Here is a 22559-nt window from a genome sequence, read left to right as displayed (position 1 = left end):
TTCCTACAGATAGGGTACTATTTGACAACTGTGTTCACTGGATGTGTTCTATACACAGTACTCATCCTCAGCTTTCATGGGATGCACCACTCCTTACAGAAGTGAAGAAATCTTCAGTGAACCAAATTCCACCAGGAACATGCAAATACATCACAATGGGGTCAACTTCTCTGCTACTTTTCTCTGGCAAGAACATGGGGAAAAAAGATTCCAAACCTGTTCCAAAATTTATCAATAGAATTTATAAATCTTTAATTCTGATGAGTCTTTTAAATTTGTAAATACCTTTAAGACATAAAGGAGTAAGACAAATTTAATACCTATCAGTCAATGCAAAACAGCTTTTCTGCTACTGACATTTAAAATCTGGACTGCCATTCCAATTTAAGTCAGCTGTATTTTGAAATCTGGATGTCCACAGCAAAATAGAACATCCCTGTCTCAGCTCTTAAAAATATTCTTAATTTCTGAATAATAACATCAATAACAATTTCATGCTTTGGAGGACACCAAATCAGAGAGTTATGAGATACTGAAAACAAAAGAAATCAAAAATGAGACTCTCTGAGGTACTAGAGCTTCCTGCTGCAATATGAAAACCCTCTGTAAATCCTTGCATAGAACTTCTAGGGGCTGAGTGAAAGGGAGGTGAAAGCCCAGATGCTGCTAGCCCTACCCATACCATAAGCAGTTACAAAGTGCAGCACAATTCAGTGCGCCTCAGGAAAACCATCCTGAAAATTTGTTGCAGAATTGGGAAATAAGCTGACCCAACTGCAAGACCTGTTTTTCTCTCACTGCAATAAAACTGTGTTTTATCGAGTCCTGGTAGGCAAAATGCAGAACCTCATACAGGAATTCTTTTTTAGAACTTCATGTAGCTTAAGGGCACGTGTGCCAAGTTCACACTTGAGAATACTAGAACAATACCAAAGATTAAGCTGGCCCCTTGAAAAATACCTCAGCTGCTCGCAGGGCTGCTTGGTAATGCTGCATTGATAGTATGCTGTGACTCTGGAACTGCCAAAAGGATTTTCGGAACAGAAATTTCATTGAAAATCAGTAGGAACATCTACTGCTAAATCCTGCAAGTGCTTCTGAAAATTTCATCCTGGTGCCTGAGATACTCAGCGCTAGAGTGAATATGGAAAGCCTACAATGCTACCCCTAGTACTGTACCAAGAGATTTAATTTAAAATATGCAGTTTTAAGCAGGGCATTATTACATTTTTTGGTTTTTCATATTAGCATATGGATAGTTACTAAAAAAAAAAATATTTTGAATATTATATTTAACCTACTAGCATATAAAATATAGCTATTCTAAGGTCAGTGTTATACCCTGCAAAAGCACATTTATCAGATCCATTGCAAAGAGTCATAGCAAGATACCTTTCCTCTAGCAATTTATTAGCTAAACTGAAAATACAGCAATGCTTTCACAATACCTTTAATGCAGAGCTTTAGGCTGAACTCTCAGTTCCTTTGAGACTGTGAATCAATGGTAATTAAATGAACCCCTCAGGCATCTGGGTGGCAGCTTAATTATACATCAGCTACTGCTAAACATGGGTCATTCCATTTTGCAAAAGCTTTTCCTGCTAATAAGCAGAAACTTCTGAAAAGCCCTTTGCCCTGCCTCTTCCTCGGCTGCCTATCCTATCGTGAATTTAATAATGCATGTCCATCTTAACATAAGCAAGAAACGTCTGCTACCAAGCTCTGCTTTCGGGGACTTCTCTTCAGGGGGAGAGTGGCTGTGGCCTTCACCAAGATAAATTCCTCCCATCTCTTCCTCACCACATTTAAAGGAACATGTTGGAGGCCTCTCCAGAATCAGTAATTGGTGTATTTCTTTCCTGGGAGCAAGCACCAAGTAAACACTGCGAATAGGGGCTAGCCCAAACACATACTGAAGTGTTGCATATTCATCGACATCCAGTGATTTACAGATCTTTAATTACAATAAACCACATCACTTCATGTTTGTAAATTTAATGGGTTGTCACTCTTCTTTTCTATTTAAAATTCTGAAACTGACTCCAAAATTTGAGTGATCTGTACCTTCTAGCTTATTTTGAATTCCAAGTAATGTACATAAATATTTCTTCGGCCTTAAAGGCAAGAGTAAGAATGTCTACAGCTAGGCCAGCTTGTGGCTAGAATACAGAAAAAGGATAAAATATGACCTCAAATGACCAACCAGCTGAAGGCCAGAAGAGACGATTTAACAGGCAGGACAAGGTGTGCTATGGGGGTCACATACTGAACTTTGGCAAAACTCAACATATGGCTGGTGCTAAAAAAGCATTAATGATGCTCTCAGACTTCAATATCACCTTCTCTGTAACCCGATGCTGTCGGCTGACACATTAAAAATATATATTTAATGTAGCCTGTATAAAATTAAAAGAAAAAAAACCAAAAAACTTGAAGATCTTGAGTATTTTCTTTTGCTGCATCTCCAATAACCTTTTGCGGACGCATCACATTTTACTGACTTCACAATGTTCAGATGTGGTTTGCACCTAAAGATCAGATCTTTAAAAGTAGCAAAGCAAGAAAGTCAAATGTGCTTTGATGTGATTATCAAAGGAAACCATACATTAAAAAAAAAAAAAAACAACAAACAGTGCAATAGTTAACTTGGCGTGCCCACAATAACTTTGAAGGCTGGAATGATAGAATCTCACACTCTCCTTAAGTTACATTCTCCTAAAGTAACACAATACACAAGCATTTATTTGTTAAGGATTACCATTTCCTATTATTATCCTTAACATCCTAATGTCTTAAAGTTCACAGGGCCAATTTACAAACTGAAGTTATTTTTGAACACAAATCTAAATGTAGTTCATGTTTAAAAGTGCTTGCATTCATGTAACTGAGAAATATAGGCTGCACTTTCACTTCTAGGGATTTTTCTTGTACTCACAACTCCAGAGTTTGAAAACGCTCTTCAGAAGGTAACATTGCTCTGCTTTTTATGCAGTTTGCAGAAAAGAATATATGTACATACACAGTCTTCAAACTCCTGCAACTTTAAAGCTGAAATAAAAAGTGGGAGATCAGAGTAGCACCTACTGCAGGTAGAATTCAGGGATATGGGGCTATATGTAGGAGTCCTGAAACCCAACACTGTGCTCTATTTCTTCTGGTGCCAAATTGCAGAAAAGGAATTTTGTAATTAGCTTTTTTAAATCTAATTAAAAGGAGTTCACAAGTGACACTGAAAGCACAGAATACACAAACACAAGAATAGTGTCTCCAAGCAAAAATATTTGCAAGAACAAAGACTGTTAACCAAATTCCTTAAATACTTCTCCTTAGTTACAAGAGTGAAGAATGTGCTAAAGTATTCAGTGCAAGCGCCGCTGCATGTTTCTCATAACATCCACTCTCAGAAAACCTACCTAAGTGTAACCTGCAAAGACAAACTGATTTCAGTGCATAGTTACAGTTCCCCACTGTAAAGCCCAAGATGAGTGGAGAACTGTTCAGTGGTAGAATAAAGCCAATTACAGATAAAACAGGATGCAAAGTTTTGCACCTTCAGCCTGCCTGCTTCACTTGTGCACTGCCAGCTAGAGAAACCCATAATTCAAGAATTTTCTTCATTACTTCAGCACTGCACTCATTATGAATACTTTTCATTGCATATCATTCCAGTTTCTTTATACCAGCTCTCCACGATTGTCACGAAAATATGTCTGGAATTCTGATTTTCAGCTATCAAAATTCAATCTCTGTCACAGTACCCATGCTGAAATCTTTAATTACCTTACAAGAATCTTCACTGCTTAATTTTGTGTGGTTTTTTAAAATTTTTCTTCTTTTTTTTTTTTATTTTTTAATAAATCTAGAGATTTATTCTAACATCTAGATCTGTTCATTAGTGGAATTCACCCATCCTTAAAAGTCTAAAAGTAAACATGCTCAAAAACCTCGAGGTTTGACTCAGTTCCAGAAAGCATGTGAGCACAAATCCAAACTTGAGATAAATCAGCAGTTGAGACATTTGCAACTGTGTCAGAAATTTAACCCTGTAATTAAATGCCAAATGTAGTCAATGTTAAAATATTTTAATAACCCTCCAAACTGTACTCCCTAGCAAACTCTTTGCTTTTGTAACTGATTGGTCTATCAAGAAAACTATGAGCAAATTATTTAGCCATTGAATTATAAGAAGCTGAAGCAGAAATGTAACTGAAGTGACAGGCAGTAAATGATATACCAGTTGCGAGAACTACAGGGTCAGCTCATGCATGCACGTCATTATGGCAGGACTGACTAGAGACTTTCGAACACAGCCAAAAGCTGGGTCGAAATGAAGCTAAATGCTTATTGTGATAATCTCACTGAAAGGCAACCCCCCAGGGTTCAGGATTCAACCTAACAAACTATTAACAATTCCAGCTCTGGCACAGTTTTTCCTCTGGGCACTCATTGTTCTTATTACAGAACAATCCTGCTTGTATGTTGAGCTGCATGTGGCTGACATGGGATGTGCCTTTAGTAACGAGCAAAGAGAAAATATCAGGCTTAAGAGTAAAAGGATGAGGAGTAGGTAGGGAATATTCATTTTGTTCCTGATCCACTGTTTTGTCTCGTAAGTGTCTTGCACTTTTGGGCTGCTAGGAAAATGCAAAGTAATGGCAGCAGGAGATGCCTCAGGTGAGAAGTTTCCATACACTGGGGAGCATCCGGGGGGAGTGGAGGGAGTGTTTTTCTACTTCTGCAAGTTGCAAATAAACTCATGGCTTGGTAATGAAGTCTTCCTGGCAGCTGGTGCCACACAGGCAGGTACTTACAGCAGAGAGCTTTCTGCAGCCTGCGGAGCTTCATGGCAGTTCTGTATGCTGAGAACCTGACATTGTTCAGGTCCGCTGTTGGGGAAGAATATCAGAAAAAGAGATTAGCTTTGTATCTTAGAAATAACCAGACTCATAATGACGTTGTTCACCTGAACTCAAACATTACAATCAATGGTTCAAAGAACAGGGCAAAAAATGGTATGTTGGAAACCAAATTTCACTGAGCAAATGCACTCAAACCTTGGCAATCAATCTTTCAAAAGAAAATCGCAAGTCCTAGAGGCTTACTTCGTTCTTTCAAAGGTGCTGAACTTAAGAGTACTTGAAAGGACACCACCAGCAACTGTAGCAGGGTTGTCTGAAAACACCGCAGCCCTTCCAGGGTAGGTTCTTTAAGAGATAAGGCTCCAGATCTCCTGCCTCCTTCCCTGTCTGAGGCACTCAGCCAGACTGTTTGCAGGCAGCAAGAAGCAAAGAGCCCTGCACAGGAAAACGCAGGCAACTCTCAGCTACGGCTGAGACTCTAAAAACAATGCAACATTTGTGCTTCCCAACCTAAAAAGACAACAGCATGCCCTGAGAGGAACACTGCTCCTGGCAGGGAGGGAGCAAAGTGAACTTCTATGACCCCCTTGGAAACCGCAGAGAGCAGGCTGAAGAACATGAGCGACCTCGGTCCGGTTTCACTGCAACCTCCTCATGTGGCTCACAAAACCAGATCATCAGCAAGAGCCCTTGTTTCAGAAGGAGCTTTTTGCCCAGGGGTTCTCAGGACACTGTAGAGAGAAGGTGGCCGTGTACCCAACCAGTAGTGTGCACAGCAGATAAATCTCCTGGCACAGGGGAGGCTTGGTCAAGGCTATGTGAACATTGCTCAATACTTGCCCCCAGCAACATACAGCAACTGTTCAGCAGCCCTAGAAGTAAATGCTAGACAAGACTGAAAAGAAAGGAGGGATTTCAAACAACACGTGTCTTGGACCTAATCCGACCAGGAAACTGGATTTGCATCTTTCTCTTCTATCTGCCTGTGGAACCAGACTGAAGATGATGCGTGTACTCTGATCTAGTCCCTGGCTATTGCTGAAAGCAGCTTTGGGTAAACCCATCTACAACAAGAAGGAAGATAAATTTACTAAAAGTGAGGTCAGAGCTAGCACAGCTGCATTCCTGCCAGCGCCTCAGCCAGCTCAGTTACAAGTAAGCCTGGCAGACCAGCACCACACTGCAGGTAGGCCACTGCTTGCACAATTCAGGAGCAAACCCAAGGCGAGGAAGCAAGTGCCCCACTCCAGCAAAGGGCTTTGGTTCAGGTGAGCAGATCAACAGATACTTAAACCAAATACAGCCGCAAGCTGGTAACTTCATCCAAGGCAGCCAAGAGCACCCCCAGCCCTAGCTGCCCCCTGGGCACAGCCACCCAGCCCGCCAACACTCCAGGCCACTCCCAGTGTACCACGGTGACACTTAACAGCCTACACCCACCAACATGGGCCCTGTGTGCTGACATGTTTCAGCACCCAGCAATGCTGCTGAGTGGGTGTTGTTTACAACTGCTGATGAAACCCGTGGGCCTACAGAGTTAATGATGAGGCAGCCTTTTGAAAATGTAAACTCCCCTATAAATAAAAAAGAACACAAAAAGCAATGACATTGGCTCAGAACAGAGGCCCTTTTGGCCTAATCACTAAGATACCTCCAAGCCTTGCAAACTCTTCAAGAGGGAATATTACAAAAAGCAGGGCAAATACAAGAACGACACTGAGGTGCTGTAAAGGTGTTTGCAATTGGGTAGTTTGGGTATAACTATCCCAGCATTGTTTACAATGCTGTGCAGGTATAGGTAGCAGAGGGAATATAGTCTCAATTACACAAATTTTAATTAAGCTATTCCAAATGAGTAATTTGAGGTCTGATAATTCAGTAATTTTTAATACCTCAATAAAGGCTGGGAAGTGCTTTTAAAACACGTCTTGCAGCAGAAGGGGAACTTTCAGCTTTGTGTAGCATTTCTTTTCCTTTGCACAGTTCCACCCACCTTTTTAATGGGCAGTTCTCCTGGGCACTGTTCCTGCCATCTCGCTCTCTCACAATTACCCTGACAGGTCCAGAAGCCTTAATGTGTGGAATAAAGTGTGCAATTTAAATAAAGCAACTTAATTTGTCTTTAAGGGAAATTAATAAAGCAGTCCCTTGCAAACACACTGTGCCTTCAGTTATGTCTTGTACTCTTGTTGCAAGGCTACACTTGCATTCTGGAAAAGAAAGAAAAAATCCCAAGTTGCAGCAATTTTATTTGTTAAAAGGAAGACTGGTCTTAAAAGTAATTGGATTGGAAGCTTATATATGCTAGATTATGACAAAATGAGCAAATCTTCCCTAAATTTTAACTGTGTATTCTGAAAAACCTTCTCTGCTTATAACTTAAATTTTTTGAAGCATTAACAAATATATACACATGCTGCAGACTTTCATCAGGGCAGAAGGTGCTATCCATGAGGACATTTAATCTTCAAAATGCTGTAGTTTACATCTGTTTTTTCCGTATTTTTAACACACTCTGAATTTATCATCAGCCACACTGACGCTTCTGCCAAGAAGTATCTGCTGTAAATGACCAAGAAGCAATGTCTAGAGCTATTTTCACAGGCCTCATGGCAGGGTCTGGGAAAGCAGTAGCCATGTTGTCTCTCAGTTTTAAATGCTGAGGCTGCGTAGCTGCAGGGTGCTTCTGCTCACACCTTCTCTTACCAGCATTAGCCCAAGCCCAGTTTTTGTTCTGATGTCAACTGCCCACCTTCTGTCCTTGTTAGCCACCACCACCTGGATGGCTGTCTGATCACGTGTGGGCAGTCTTTTGCTATATCGCTGCCACACCGTATCACATCTTTGCCTTGGATTTTAGCACTTCCATTTTAAATTTGGGAGTCCTTTAAATGACTTTTCTGACTTCACTCTCAACCCAGTTGTGTTTGTACCTTTCATCTGCCTCTTATTCCATTTCAACAAAAAATAATATATTCTAACTATGTTAAAAAAAAAAAGCCAATAATAAGTGGTTTTATGGCTCCTGAAACACAAATGTAATGGCATTTTATAACTGTAAGACAAGAATTTGAATTCTGATTTTGTCCGCAAATGAAAGAAGACTGATCCTTGGAGAGGGCAATACAGTGAATGGCCACAGAATCACAGCATGGCTTGGGTTGGAAGGGACCTCTGGAGGTCACCTGGTCCAATCCTTGCTTCAGTACAGCCATCCAAAGCAGGCTGCCTGGCAACACATTTAGATGGTTTCTGCAGATCTCCAAGGAGGAGCCTGCACAATATCTCTGGGCAACCTGTGCCAATGCTCCATCACCTGCACAGCACAGAAGTGCTTCCTGATGCTCAGATGGAACCTCTTGTCCTGGCACTGGACATTACCAAAGAGAGCTTCATTTTGTCTTCACTGTTCTCTCCCTTCAGGTATTTACTCACATTCTTAATATCACTCCTGAGCCTCCTGCAGGCTGAGCAGTCCCAACTCATTAAGCCTCTCTTCACAGGAGAGGTGCTCCAGTCCCTTCATCATCTTGGTGATCAATCAAGACAGAGATGGCTAGTCCTGATAGTGAGGAGGGGCCAACACCTAACAACGAACCTCAAGAAGTTCAATAAGGCTAAGTCCAGTGTCCTGTATCCCAGTCAGGGCAGTCCTGAGCACAAACAGACTGGCTGGAGAACAAACTGACAGCTGCCCCGAGGAGAAGGACTTAGGAGTACTGGTTGACAAGAAGCACAACATGAGCAGCACTGCTGCCTAGAAAGCCAAACATATCCTGGGCTGCATCAAAAAAAGCAGCCAATTGAAGGAGGTGGTTCTCCCTCACTACTCTGCTCTTGTGAGACTCCAACTGGAGTACTGCTAACAGCTCCAGGGCCCCAACATACGGATTTGGATCTGTTGGAACAAATTAGGAGGGGGGCCATGAGGGTGATCTGATTGCTGGTGCATCTCTTCTATGAAGACAAACTGAGAGTTTGGGCTGTTCGGCCTCGAGAAGAGAAGGCTCCACAGAGGACTTACAGCAGCCTTCCAATACCTAGAGAATGCCTATAGGAAAGCTGTAGAAAGTGTGCTGGGAAAAGACTTTAAGCTAAAAAAGGGAAGGTTTAGATTAGATATTGGAAAGAAATCCTTCATGATGAGGGTTGTGGAGCTCTGGCACAGGTTGCAAAGAGGCAGCTGTGGATGCCCATCCCTGAAGTGTTGAAGGCCAGGCTGAATGGGGTTTTGGGCAGGCTGATCTAGTGCAAGGCATCCCTGCCCAGAGCAGGGGATTGGAATTAGATGGTTTTCAAGACCCCTTCCAACCTAAGTCAATATGTCATTCTATGATTCTGCACTTAAGGAACTCCATATGCACCTTGCTCTGAACTCCTTTGTTTTGATACCTTTCTCCTCAGTCTCTGAAAATTTATAATTAGCTTTTTTTTTTTTAAACTGCATTCCTATGAAACTGCTGGTGGTGTTTTTTCTCCACCCAAGCTACTGCTGGGAAGAATGCACTGCTTCGCGGAACAGAGAGGGGAAGCCCAGCTCTCCTCTAATCAGGATCAATATGCTTTCCTTGCTGGTGTATGACTCCAGTTAAATGAAATGTACAACATAAGACTGCCAAGCAATGAGGCTTGGTAGCTCTGCTTGCTATCGTTAGTGGTAACGTCACCATTAACAGCAATGAAGGAAACCTAGAGTAAGGCAGCATAAGGCACTGCTTGGCTGCCAGCCAGACATAACTGCTGGGAACGTGTGGAGGAGGGAGGAATGAGGCACAAGCAGCAGTGATCTTCCAAGGTTTTATACAAACATTAGCAGCTCATCCTTTCCTGTGTTTTTTTTTCCTTCCTGGGTCCCAAGGGAAAAAAAAAATAAAAAAAATTGGATGTTTGCCACTCACAAACAGACCAGCAAAAAGTTAGGAGCCACTAAGTGTTGAATCCACCAAGCTCTTGCCACCTCTGAGCAGGTAGAAAAGCTAAATATACCAAGTACGCTTTTTTCCAGCCTTTCCTCCAACACCTAGGAAGTGTGCACAGTCTCATATTCCAAATGAGGTGATCAGAGATCTGAAAAGCCCTCGGAGTACACAAGGCTTTTGCAGGTTGTTTTACAATACTGCAACTCCAGTCCTGGTCCTCACTGCCTGAAAGGTAACTTTCACTCATCAAAAAAATGTAGATGCTCAAGAGCGTAATCTGCTTTTGCATTCTGAAATAATCATGTAGTGGAAAAGGTCACCTGCCCCCTGGAAACAAACAGACCAAGGAAAAGGTCGCACTGCAGTATTTGGTGTCAGTAATATTTATGCCCAAGAGGGATGAGGAAGAGTGGCTCTCCACCACTCAGCCATGAATGAGCTTACTGTTCAGGGGAGTATAAATTCTTATGGGGAAGAAGATAGAGGATTATACTATAGAAGACCTGTAAGACAAGGCAGATGCTGAGGCCTTAGCAGCAATGGACAATTTTCACCTACATAGTAGTAAGTTTGCTCCAAGATCTTTCTCAGCTCCTAACACAGCCCTCTCACTTCTTTGAAAGGGTTCCAAGTGTTAAGGTACAAATGACTCTTGAAATTAAGAAATCTCCTTTTACTGCTTTCCTCTTCTCGTTATAGACAGGTCAAGCTCCTCCACTTGTTTCGCAGCATCTAATGCGGTGGGGAGAAAGGTATCTAGAAAACTGATTTCCTCCATCAGGCACCATGATGTGCCTATGAGTTATCCCACAAGAATTAGTGCTCCTTACACAAGCAACTTTAAGGAAGAAGACTTCAAATTGTTGACAGGAAGAACTAAAATCAGAACTATTGTTGAAAAACAATCAGACAATTAAATCCAATTAAGCTTATCCAGTTAACCTCTTCTGCATAATTCTGCAAATTGAGAGAAATCTCAAAACGTAAAGGCTATGCTTTTCCTCAAAAGAGCTAAAACAGCATCATCAACATATTTTTCAAGACTCTATTTCCACAGAACTGAGAAACAGCAGTAATTACATACAGCAGATCCTTTTGACAGTGGCTAATCAGGTAAAAATCACTCAGCTGAGAAGTGGTCCACGATTTGCATCATAAATTTGAACCACCTGCCAGAGCATCCCACTTGCTACTGACACAGTATCAACAAATAAGATGTTGCAGAATCTTGTTTTTAATTCATCCGTGCTAAATTCCAGATTATACACTGGGATATGAATATAGTATTAACAGTAAAAACAAATCCTTATTTTCTTGATCCTTTTATCACATGAAATAAGACGGCAAGCATTTAAAAGTAATGAAAAATTGAACAACAGTGAGTTTTTTAGAAGGACAATATTTAATAAGAGATACAGAGTCCAGTATGGAAGGACATCCGCTTTGATTATTATATACCTTAAGTAATGTGTTTTAAGTGAATTGCTTTCCACAGATATTCTTAAAACAACTACTCACACTACAGTAGCTCCAGCTGCCGTTAGTGCTGAATGACTGGGATGTTTCATTTGACCACGTACTGCCCTCTGACACTGCTAATCTGACAGAATGTTTAAAAGCTCTGGGACAGCCCAGACTATCTCCTGCCAGAGGTAGGTGATAATAATTTGTCTCACACACAAAGCATCTCTGAAGTCTTTTCTACCTGGACACCACCACCTTTTTAGTTCATGGGGGGATCACTTTTCTATATTATTGTGAGCATTATTACAATCACTTTTAATTGATTTTTAACTGAACAGCAGTCATTTCACTTGGTTTTATGGACAGTGAGTTTTTCACTGCCTGCATGTCACCAAACTGTAAAGAGTAGTTACATGCTTCAGGTGATAACTACCATCTCAAAAGTTAAAATTGTCAAGTTCAAAACTAACTTCACTGAAATAAATTAGATCTCATCAAGTCATATCCTCCTTTGGCCATGCTCATCAAATCCTCATCTTAATCTGGCAAGATTTAAATGGTTTTTATTTAGATCTCACATGTTTGCAAGGAAAAATATGCAAACCCATGTCTATACGCTTCAAAATCTGAAAGTAGTATTTCACCATAGCTTGTGACATACTCAAATAGCTGTTTTTAAATAAAATACTAGCACTGGATAAACTATTTGGGGAATTAATTACATGTCATTGTTGTCTCTGACAATGTGTACCTAGCAAACTTAAAAACAGTTTACAGTACAATCCTTAATGAATTATAATCCCACTACCAGCCACTAAATCTACAGATTTTTCATCAGACTGCATGTAATGGAACCCTGATTTTCCAGGAAGTTTCATTTTAAACCAATTCAATGTAGCTGTGATTCCCTGACCAGCTGATTAGAGTGCTGATTACCTTCCTGCTGCCCAAAACCCCCATATAAATCTTACAGTGATGCTTACAGTGACATATATCGCCTCTGTAGGAATTGTGCATTAAAAATGTAGGCAAGACAAATGGATAAAGAAAAGAAATTAATCAAAGAAACACTGCTTAATATCATTTGAGTTCTAGCCATTGACTCATGATAACAATAATTAATGCTATCATTGACATTGCTTTGAGGATAACTAACAGTAAGCACTGCTGTTATATATACAGACATACAGCTAAACCACTATCCGTGAAGTCATAGGCCAGGATGTGTTATAAACACTCCACAAAGTGGAACATTCAACAATGTGTCTGCACTGGAAGGCACTCAGGGCACTGAAGTGGTATTGACTGCATCTACACTGAGGAGTGGATGAACATCACAGCATGTGTCAGCCTCCCAATTATGTGATCAGATGACATGGCCTTTGGAAATTTCTATTTATTTTGTCATGGTTTTTCTTCATCAAAACTGTAAGGAAGGATATGATGTTCACCTGAGTTATATCCCATTATGGAGTTGGGATGTAGTCAGTTTGGAGTCAGATCAGCAATTCTTTCTGTATACTAGCTGAGATGTAGTCTTAATGAAATAATGAAATAAATAAACAGCAAACAAGCAACTTCAAAATTATAAAGGACTGTTATTCATTTGCAAGCCAAGAAGGTAATACTCTTGAGCAAAATATTCCCATATGGCTAACTGTTCCGCAACAGAACATTACTTTGCTCGCTCTCTTTCATTTCCTCCTTCACTGCTGATATACCTACGGCTTAATTGTCAAGAGACACGAGGTCCTTGAAACATGATGATCCCTACCACTGGTAGCTCATCAGCAAATTATGGCTTCTCTGCTACAACTACGTGTACTGACTACATGTCTGCAAAAAATGCACTCACATACCTCACAAAGATGACATACTCTAGGTCTGACAACTACCCAAGGGTGTTAGAGCCCAAGTAATCCTATCTTCCCAAATGAAAAAAAATATTATGCAGATTATAATTATCAGTGGTATCAGTGGATAAACAACATTTTAAAGAAGATCGTATATACTGTCTCTTTGGATTTTGGTAAAATCACATAATTGATTTATGACACGCATGTCTCCTTAATACAAACATACAAATCAATTAGTTGAATGTGAATAAAATCTCAGAGAAAGGCAACACACAGTGTAATAGTTCTGTGATAAATAAGTACAGGATTTTTTTTTTTTTTTTAATGGCAAAGGAGGGCAGTTTAACCTCTTCAGGCAGCTTTTCAGAAGGACAAATCAAAATGCACAAACTGAAAAGGGCAGAAATGTTTATCTACCTTGGTCACTGATTGTTAGTAGCTCACCCTGCTTTACGGACTAGCCAGTCACAAGATCAACACAGCAGCTCCTGCCGAAATTCGGCTGGAGGTTCAGAAGCACCTCCCAGCATTCCCTCACCTTGAGTTAAGCAAATGAGATGTTTCTTCCAAATACACCATGGAGAACCGCCTCCCTCACACTCCAAATTAAATGGAAAGCTGTCACTAACTGCAGTGCACTGGAGTCTGCAAGGGTGTGGGTGGATTTTTTCCACCCTCTTGTCCTACCTTGGGGAATTAGGAGAGAGAAACAGATGCATCCTGACTGCGTCCTGCTATTGCAATTACCGTTTGCAGAGGCTGAGGAAACTCATCCTGCCATCCCACAGGAAGGCTGGAGGAAGGGGACACTAACAGTATGGTATAGCAGACCAAGCTCTCCTGGGCCACTGCTACAAAGGTTACAGTCATTTTCAGCTTAAAGGCAAAATGCTGTAATTCACAGCTAAGCTGTCTGCAATTAAATCTTCACTCTCAGAAGATAAACTCAAAAAGAATAAAAAAAGCAATCACAGTCTACTTTGATTTCTGTTCTTCTCGTCTCAAAGGTCCTTGAATTCTCCGGGACAACAAAATAATGCAAATTCTCATTTCAGTGATGCCCTGGAGCCATCGTGAAGGATGATAAAATTTGTAAGGGGGCTGTAAAAGAACAACGTAGAAAGAAGACCTGCTGCGGGGGAACTGCTCTTGGAAAGAAAAGCAGCCAGAGCAGTTTTGGGTACTTTGAAGAATTCCAGAAGGAAGTTAGAAGAGAAAAGGGGAGTGGTTCACAACAGCGTTGCACAAACTGGGGAGAACTATCAGCAGCTGAGCCTCGGAGACTCACACATCACTGATTTTTACTACCTCTCCTATTTCAGCATTTGTTTTTTCACCATGTTCTTCATTTACATAACTAGTCAATCTGTATCAACATCTGGTAGATAAATTAAATGATACAGCTAAGGTCATCACTGCAATTACCTATCGCCACTTCCATTTGACCATTAAACAACAATTATGTCATTTAATATTGACGGTTCGTTATGTAACTTTAAGTAACCATAACTTTAAATGAAGAGTGAAATTGCCAAACTTGAGTCAGCAATAGATGCTTCATTAAAACTGACAAAATTGCTGCGTAGTTGAAATAATAAAGAGAAGCAGTCCAGAGCAAGAGCTTCAGCTTCTTAAAAGGAAAAGCTTATGCTGAAAGAACAACCAGGTAAAAATTTCCGATACGCACGCTAACTTTCAAATGAAGTATTTTACAGTTATTAAAAGTATCTTTATAAATGGCCTTGCTTCAGCAAATGAGCGTGAAAAGAATCTGAGAAACCTTCCTTTGTGGGCAGGTTATCTTGTAATTTCTTCCTGCAGCCTCTTTCTGCTTTCTCTGATGCAGTCCGTACCGGAGACAGGATACAGGACTGCTGGACTGACAATCCAACCAGGTGCAGCAATTTACCTTCATTTTTAACAAATACCCAAACCCCTAAAAACAAAGCCGAGGAAAATAAGTTTGAAGCTTGGAATTCACCCATTTCAGCAAAATGTGCTGTAGCAGTTTGTAGGTGCGTGAGGTGGATATGTGAAGAATAAAACTAACATTACTTCTCCTTTTACAGAAAGTCTTGTCTTGCTCCTAGTTGCGTCTTCCTCATTCTCTTACAAAAAAAAATTAAGCTTTCAGTAATTTGAAGAATTTAAATTAGACACAAAGATCCCCTAGCAAATTACAATACACTGGAATCAATTAAAGTGTGGTGAATTTACAGAAAGGCAACACATCCGTCAGTACCTGGGATGTACAGAAACCTCCATCTCATCGCTCAATTGCTCCCTACGGGCTAAGTGTAGGAGCTGGAAAATGGAAATAAACATTCTTGACAGCATTGATGTGGTCCGTCTCACTTTTCTTTGCATTTACCTGGAGTGTACAATTCATGTTTTCTACTAGATGTTTAAAATGCATACGTACTAAGCTCCTTACCAGCTTCTCCGCATGAATAAGAAGCAAAATTTGGATCCTACTGTGGGGAAAAATAATAGGACCTAATGAGTATGCAATACAAAATCGACTTTAATAATATCTTTTCAGATAAAGTATTACTGAACAGTCTGAAAAGACTTGAAACATCCCATTATTACCGTTTTGACCTGAGGCAAAGAAAAGTACTGAAAACACATCAAGGCTTCCATTCAAGACTAAACGGGTTATGCTTGTATTATGCAATTTATATGAGAGTTAGGCAATGATGAATATACCCAATTCAAAAATAAAATAAAATAAAATGGTAGGTTATTCAGTCGCACTTTTTTCAAAGTTTTATCCTATGTGGCAGTGCACGAAGAATCGGTTTGTTTAACCTGTTTTGTACACATGTACAAACACCTAAGGTTAGTAATAAAAACACTTATTACACATACTATACTAAAATCAGTGTTGCTTCCATATTAATGAGCACTTGGTCCCAGCTCAAAAAAAGAGCTAAGATTAGCCACAAAGAATATTGCCTTGGTGGACATAACTTTCTCTTGAAAACAGAAGGCTTTAAAAAAAAAAAAAGAAAAAAAAAAGAGACAGAATCTGCCTAAACACGTCCCTTCTTTATGCAGTAAGCAGAGGATGTCTTCAAGTCTTGACATCCAGGTGATACTTACAGTGATAAAATCTCAGTTAAACTAAATGCAACCTGACTTGAACAGTCACACATCATTTGAACTGTTGACCTGAGCCCACCAGGAGACTTTTTCCCCTCACACTGAGCTACCTCTTGACTTCTTGATTATTCCAGACTACTGTAGTTGAAATACCAGAAAGAAATCCCAGAAGAAAAGCAGTTTCAACAGGACTTCAGGTCTGACCAGCAGTGGTATCGGAGATATCATGTTATCTCTGGATCAAAGTGAGCTACAGAGTTGGAGTGCGGTTCAATTAACAGGCAACTGTTTGAGGATCTACCTGTATTAAAGAGATGTCAGCATGCACAACTGCTATTTGTCCTGAATCCTTTAAACCCCTCACTTCCAGAACAGCATAATAGAAGAGGCAAACATGGCAATATGTTATAATTAAATAGCAAGTCAACACTTGTCTGCTTTTGCATTTTGTTAGCCTGAGTTTACACATCTTCTATCCCTTTTTGATACACAGAGCTGTCTTCTAGTTAATTTTTAAACAAATTGCTGTCACAGTGTTAAGATTACAAGGAAAAAACATTCACACTTTCATTCCACTTTATCATATCGCATTTCTAAAATAGCTTGGGTATACTTTTACATCAGAGCACTGCAGAGATACCTGAGTTAGCTTGAAACACACCAGTTTATCTACTGAAAACAGTCTAATTATGCCAGCATAGAGTTAAGCAGAAGATAATTTAAGCTATTTTTCAACATAGTAAATAAGCCTGCACTGAATGCTAGACTTGAGTGTCTTAGTACTAAAGCTGGCTTGTTTAAAAGTCAGTTTATGTACTTGCACTATACAGACATAACCTCCTCCTTGAATGCAGCATATTGATTGATATTTTTTTTTTTTTTACAGAAATAGCTTCATTTTTATTATACCCTCCATTACTTATTAACAGGACCATTAAAAGCAAATAGTTAGCTATTAAATGGTCTGCCAAGCAGCCTATACTAGAGCATAGAGTGACCTACTGTATCTCATAGATGTGCTTCTGTTACTAAAATCCAAAGCTGCTAAAAAATTGTAAAAAGCAAACAGAAAAACCCCACACAAAAGCCCACCAGGGAGGCACATCTGAAGTCATAATAAGCGTGCAATTTGGGTATTCAAAATGACATCATGACAGCTGCCATGCGTTCTGAGTATTGAGTGCTTTAAAAATAAAGCAGTGGCAATGCAGTTTGTCAAATTGCTTCCATTGGCTTTCTACCATCCAAAAGTCAACATTAACAGCAGCTTGGTTTGATTTTTCATCTGCCTTTTGTAAAACAGTGAAAAGATTCACAATTTCTTTTTTCTTTTTCTTTATCCATTTCTATTGCAGTCTTTAAGTTCGCAACAACGCAGCAAAATTACTCAGTAAATACAGTGCATATTCCAACCGCGCTGATACATTAATTTTTCCACTTGATGTTTGAAATAAATCATTATGCCTTACACACTTGTTTGCAGAAAATTTAATCTCAATAAAAATCACAGCTTCTCGCTTTGAACTGATTTTGGTTCACTACTTCTTGAAATCTTTGTCTTAACAATTCATCTGATTGGGACAAAATAACAACAACTGGTAGAGGTGTCTCACCTAAAGACTGGTAGAGCTCGGTCATTTTGGGATGATCCCAGCAGGTTGTCTGCGTCTCATGGCTACAATAAAAAAAAAACATAAAAGTTAGTAAAATGGAATTTCTCTTTCCCTTCCCTTGTACAGTGCATATCCCAGTGCTGTGCCAGAACACTGCCAGCAGCCTGAGCTCTTGCAGGAGGGAATCTAAGTAGCAGCAGGCATGTCTTCTTTCAACACCAGATGTCCATTTGGACTGCTGCATTTAGGCATGGGCTCAAGAAGCAAAATTAAAAGTTCTGCTAATATTACAAAGACAGGAAGCATTCAGACAACATAGTGTTTTGGGCTGTCTCCCTTATCCTAGGGTCTCTGTGAAGTTCCAGGAGGCAGAGCTATATGGAAGCCAGGAAAAACCCAAATGGGGTTACAAAACCCTGCACTATGACTAGAATGTAAATGGGACCATCTCTGCGTGGAAGCTCGCAGCCTTCAGCTTTGCAGCGGAGTACTGCCAAAAGACATGCAGTGTGAGAGAGCCAACTACATGAAGTGTTAGTGAGTGCAGTAGCAACTCACGTCTCCCAAGGCTACACGTTTTAAGATATTTTTAATGACAGTGTAGCTAATGTGATCTTGTTTCCATTAACACTGGAGACTTGAAAGAAAATTCTCCTTATCTATTCTATAGCCAGTGAAGTCTTGGTCCCACGGAATTCAGCTCAATTGAAAGACAACCATGACTACAGTTAAAGAAAATTCTGAAATGTACAGTTGCTAGCAACCACATTTGCAGTTCTTGTACTTAAAGAACAGACATCCTGGGTCCAACACACATACAGTGTTTGGAAGGAAAGACGCAGAGACGGGGGTCTGATCTGCAGTGTTTTGTTATCCTGGAAGCACACACCTTTCAGCTCCAAAAGACTGAATCACAACCCAGCGAGCAAACTGAGTGCCCCTGTACAGCAAACAGTGCATGTAAAGCTGATGTAACAGAGAGCAGGGGGGCAAGTGGTGATCCCAAGTGCACCTTCACAGGCACGCCGTAGGGGTGCAGCTCTCCAGGCAACACTTCAGCACCACCACTGCTGCGGGGAAAGAGAATAGTGAAGTGTCTTCTTAGCAGAAATTCATTTTGGCCTTGGAAGACAGGCTACTTACTTGATCCACGTGAATACCTCAGTGGCCCAGCAACATCTGTACATTCACTAGCTTACTGTGTATAATATCCCCACATTTTGCTCTAAAATTACAAGGAAGGATGAAAGTAGTAAGCATAAACAAAAATGCACGAACGGCACTGCCAGAGCTGAGCAGATGATGTTCAAGAAGCCTCAACTCATCAGCCTCAGCATCCCCCTCCTTCCTAATTCCTGCGGTGACTGAAGGTAGTGAGAAAGGGGAGAGGACATTGGAGCCGCAGCAGCCGTCCTGGTCTTTGCTCTGGGAAAACATCAGTGCTGCAAAGAGAGGTGGCTGCAATCGCCTTCGCTCGCCTGAGCTTACAGTTTGATGACCACAGACATAGGGTTGCTTACATGAAAACACTGCACCCGCGTTCCCAAATTTTCGAAGATGTCTGGTACAAGGAAGTTCTGCAGTACCAACAGCTTACTGCATATTCTGCTAAAGTGCATTTGGGAAGAAAAAGTCTCACTTACCCATTGAATCCCCTGAAAATTTGCCCCCTCCTTGTACAATAGCAACCCAAAGGAAAAGAACAAGGGAACGTATTCACTGCCAGATCTCTCACTGTTGTGAGAGAGACCTCACGATTCAGGTAAGCGGGCAGCAGCAGCAGACCAACACTCAGGCTCGCAGAGCTGTGCCTGCTGTTTGCTAGTTCTCAGTGTTCGTTCCAGACCAGCAGTTCCCTGGCAGCAGCCTGGCGGGCCCAGCTGGGCAGTGCTGCAGGACTGAGCTCAGAGCTGAACACAGGCACTCCTCGCACTGGGGGGCTGGTGCAGGGTGACAACCCAGGGACTCTGGGGATGGTGGTTTTCCACACCTCCTTATTATCTCAAATGCCATGCGCAGTGCTTCTGAGGTATCCCAACAGCAAGCGTATCCTCGGCTCCTCTGCTCCTCTGCCAAAGCATGTAGCAAAGAGGAGAGGAAGAACTTAGGCATGCAGTCGCAAGAAAGCTCTGAAGCGAATTGCCTAATTTTCCCTATGAATTTAGTTTGGCAGCTCCAGATTGTTTTGTGGATGAACTAGGCCATCTGGGGATACACAGCTATTGGTCTGGGAGCTTTCAAAGGCACTGATTCCCCATTACAGTATTTTAAAGCCGTTGAGCATGTGGCAATGATGTACCTATACAGCACCCGGAATCCTATTGCCTGCGTTGAATAGAAGAACAATAGAGTCATTTAAGATACAGAAAACTGTTAATCACTCATCATAATCAGATATCAGTGAATTTAATGTGCATGGCGTAAGCTTATGTCACTTATTAACAATCTGGAAAATACGTAACAGATCTTCCTAAGACACTGTAAATAAAACGTCTATTGCCAAAGAAGCACTGGACTGTTTTCATACATTTTTACTGCCAGGTACCTCAAATGACTACACAGCATGCTCTTACATCATGACTGCCTAAAGTAATTTGCTCAGGGATGCCCATTTTGCAATGAGTGGTTTCACTCACTTCACCCGCATGTCCCAAGGACTGAGCTGGGTGCCTTTCTCCAGTCCTCCCTCCCTTCCTCCTGGTGTCCTTCCCGGAGGAGAGCTGAGGCCTGGTGCTGGAGCAGGTGAGTAGGCAGGGCAATGCCCCAGAAGCATGGGAGGCAGAAGGCTGCAGCTACTTTGCTCCCACAAGAAGCAGTAGGAAGGTGAGATCGCAGCCCGCCTGCTCTCTGTGAGCCTCTCCACTGCTTCCAAAGGCCATCTGACCATGAGCTGGGGGCCGGGCGGGGGGGGAGGCTCTGCCTGCCCGAAGGGAAGCGCTAGCTCAGCAGTTCCCGCAGTCTCCACAGTGCCTGGGAATGCTGTAGCATCTTTAATAGAGCCGCAGCACAAGGTCTGCCAGAGTTTCAAACTCCGGTGAGCAGGGCCCTTTGCAGCCTGCGAGTCAGGGGGGCTGCAGAGGGACAAGGGAAGCATGAGCCCTCTGACTAGCAGCAGCTGGAGCCTGGTGAAATGTGCCCAAGTAAGGGCTCATGGGGCTTGTTTTCCTCTTTCCCACCTGACTTAAGTTGCAAAGGTGAAAAGGAAATTAAAAGCAGGCCTGAAAATGAGAGGAGCAGTGCTGGATAATGGTGACACCTAGGTGCTGGTGTGACTGGCACACTAAATACACCGGTAAGTCAGGGGGATGAAAGCACAGTCCTCACATAACACATCCTTAAGGAGCAGCAGGACCACTTCATTAAAGGATAATTACATCATATTAGCAAAGATTATTTTTACGTGGGCAATTCTGTCACACTGTGCCCATGTAACCCCCTGTTCTTGCAAAAAGCAGAGATTCGTCTCTAATCATTGTCAGAAAAGCTAACAGAACACAGGGCTGCAAACCTGAAACGGAGAGATGACAGTCCAAATGGCACACAAACTGAATTACGGTTCTCTTGCTACAGCTCGATCAGTTTAGATAAAACACAGTTATTTCCTCTTCCCACATTTTACATTATCACTGAGCAGCGGGGGGAGTAGGGAACAACGTTGCACCAACGCTAAAACATCCCCGCACAGGTTGTACCCAAACATTCACACATCTCTTTAATTCATCCTGATTGCACTCCTTCTATTTTTTTTGCATAGATGTAAGATTCAGGTAGTCCCATTTATTCACTGCAAAGTTCCAGAGTCCGAAACTTCAGACCGAACTGCGCAGCCCTTTCTGGACTCCTGCCGTGCTTCTTCTGTTGCTCACGTATTTATTTGAAAGCGGAACAGAGATGAGATATGCAAGTGTGCAGATGTGCACAGAATAAGAAATTTCATCAGGTGGCAATAAACTGATACTTACATACACTTAATAACAAGCTGCAATTAAAGTAGTGTCTTATAAAGCGATGAATAATCCACTTTCAAACACTGCAGTCTGTAATACCTCTCACCTTTTGGCTTTAAGATGAATAAAAGGTTATTACAACCACCGTACGACTGCTGTCAAAAAGCCAAAATAAACACGATACAGTTGCTTGGCTTTCACTAACCTAACATAAACGCATTTCAAAGTGTTTGCATGCGCAGACACTGCTGCTCATTGAAAACCAGAAATGTTTTCAGCAGCAGATGACAGTGATTGCCAGAAGACTTAACAGCTGTCTTTTTACAGGGTTTCATTAATTCCCTGGCTACGCCACGGCGCTGCGATGGAAACTATTAGCGGTGCGAGAAGGTGGCACTCCTTTGTGCCGTACAAAGGACTACTGTTTTCATCTATAAATCTAGAGACTACTGATGTGTGCACGGAGATTATTCCCGTTTAAGCCGAGGATCAGCGTCTTGCCAGCAAGAATCTGACTGCAGCATGTTTTATTGGCTTCTGCCAGATTTATCGCGCTGCCGAAGGGAGGCACCGATACATATTTAAGTTTCTCGCTGATACTGGAAAGGAGCAGTCAGAGGAAGGCAAATACCAACTGCCGAGAACTGAAGAGTAACTCTCTTTCGCCGCTCGCGATGTTAAACATTTATTTTACACGCTCTATGTCGGGCAAAGATGACCGCTCGGCGGCGGGGCTCTGCTCTCCGGCTGCTACCTGCACGCCCAGCTATTCGCTCGGCAAAGCCCAGCCGCTCCG

At 41.5% G+C, this 22559-nt stretch overlaps 1 protein-coding gene across 37 annotated transcripts in view; it reads right to left on the bottom strand.

Annotated features, from left to right (window-relative positions):
• DMD (dystrophin) overlaps positions 1 to 22559 on the bottom strand; it is a 1163614-nt gene that overhangs the window by 59412 nt on the left and 1081643 nt on the right. For all 37 annotated transcript variants that reach the window (XR_006934806.1, XR_006934864.1, XR_006934881.1 and 34 more), the window contains 2 exons: positions 17817 to 17878; positions 4812 to 4886 (listed from right to left, as the gene is read on the bottom strand). Coding sequence is in view for 34 of the 37 variants with exons in the window: in XM_046919009.1 (XP_046774965.1) it covers positions 4812 to 4886; positions 17817 to 17878 (137 nt within the window). In the remaining 3 variants the exon portion in view is untranslated. The remainder of the gene's footprint in view (positions 1 to 4811; positions 4887 to 17816; positions 17879 to 22559) is intronic.

Source organism: Gallus gallus, chromosome 1 (genome assembly GCF_016699485.2).
Source record: "Gallus gallus isolate bGalGal1 chromosome 1, bGalGal1.mat.broiler.GRCg7b, whole genome shotgun sequence".
NCBI lineage: Eukaryota > Metazoa > Chordata > Aves > Galliformes > Phasianidae > Gallus > Gallus gallus.
This window is presented reverse-complemented; position numbering and strand designations above follow the sequence as displayed.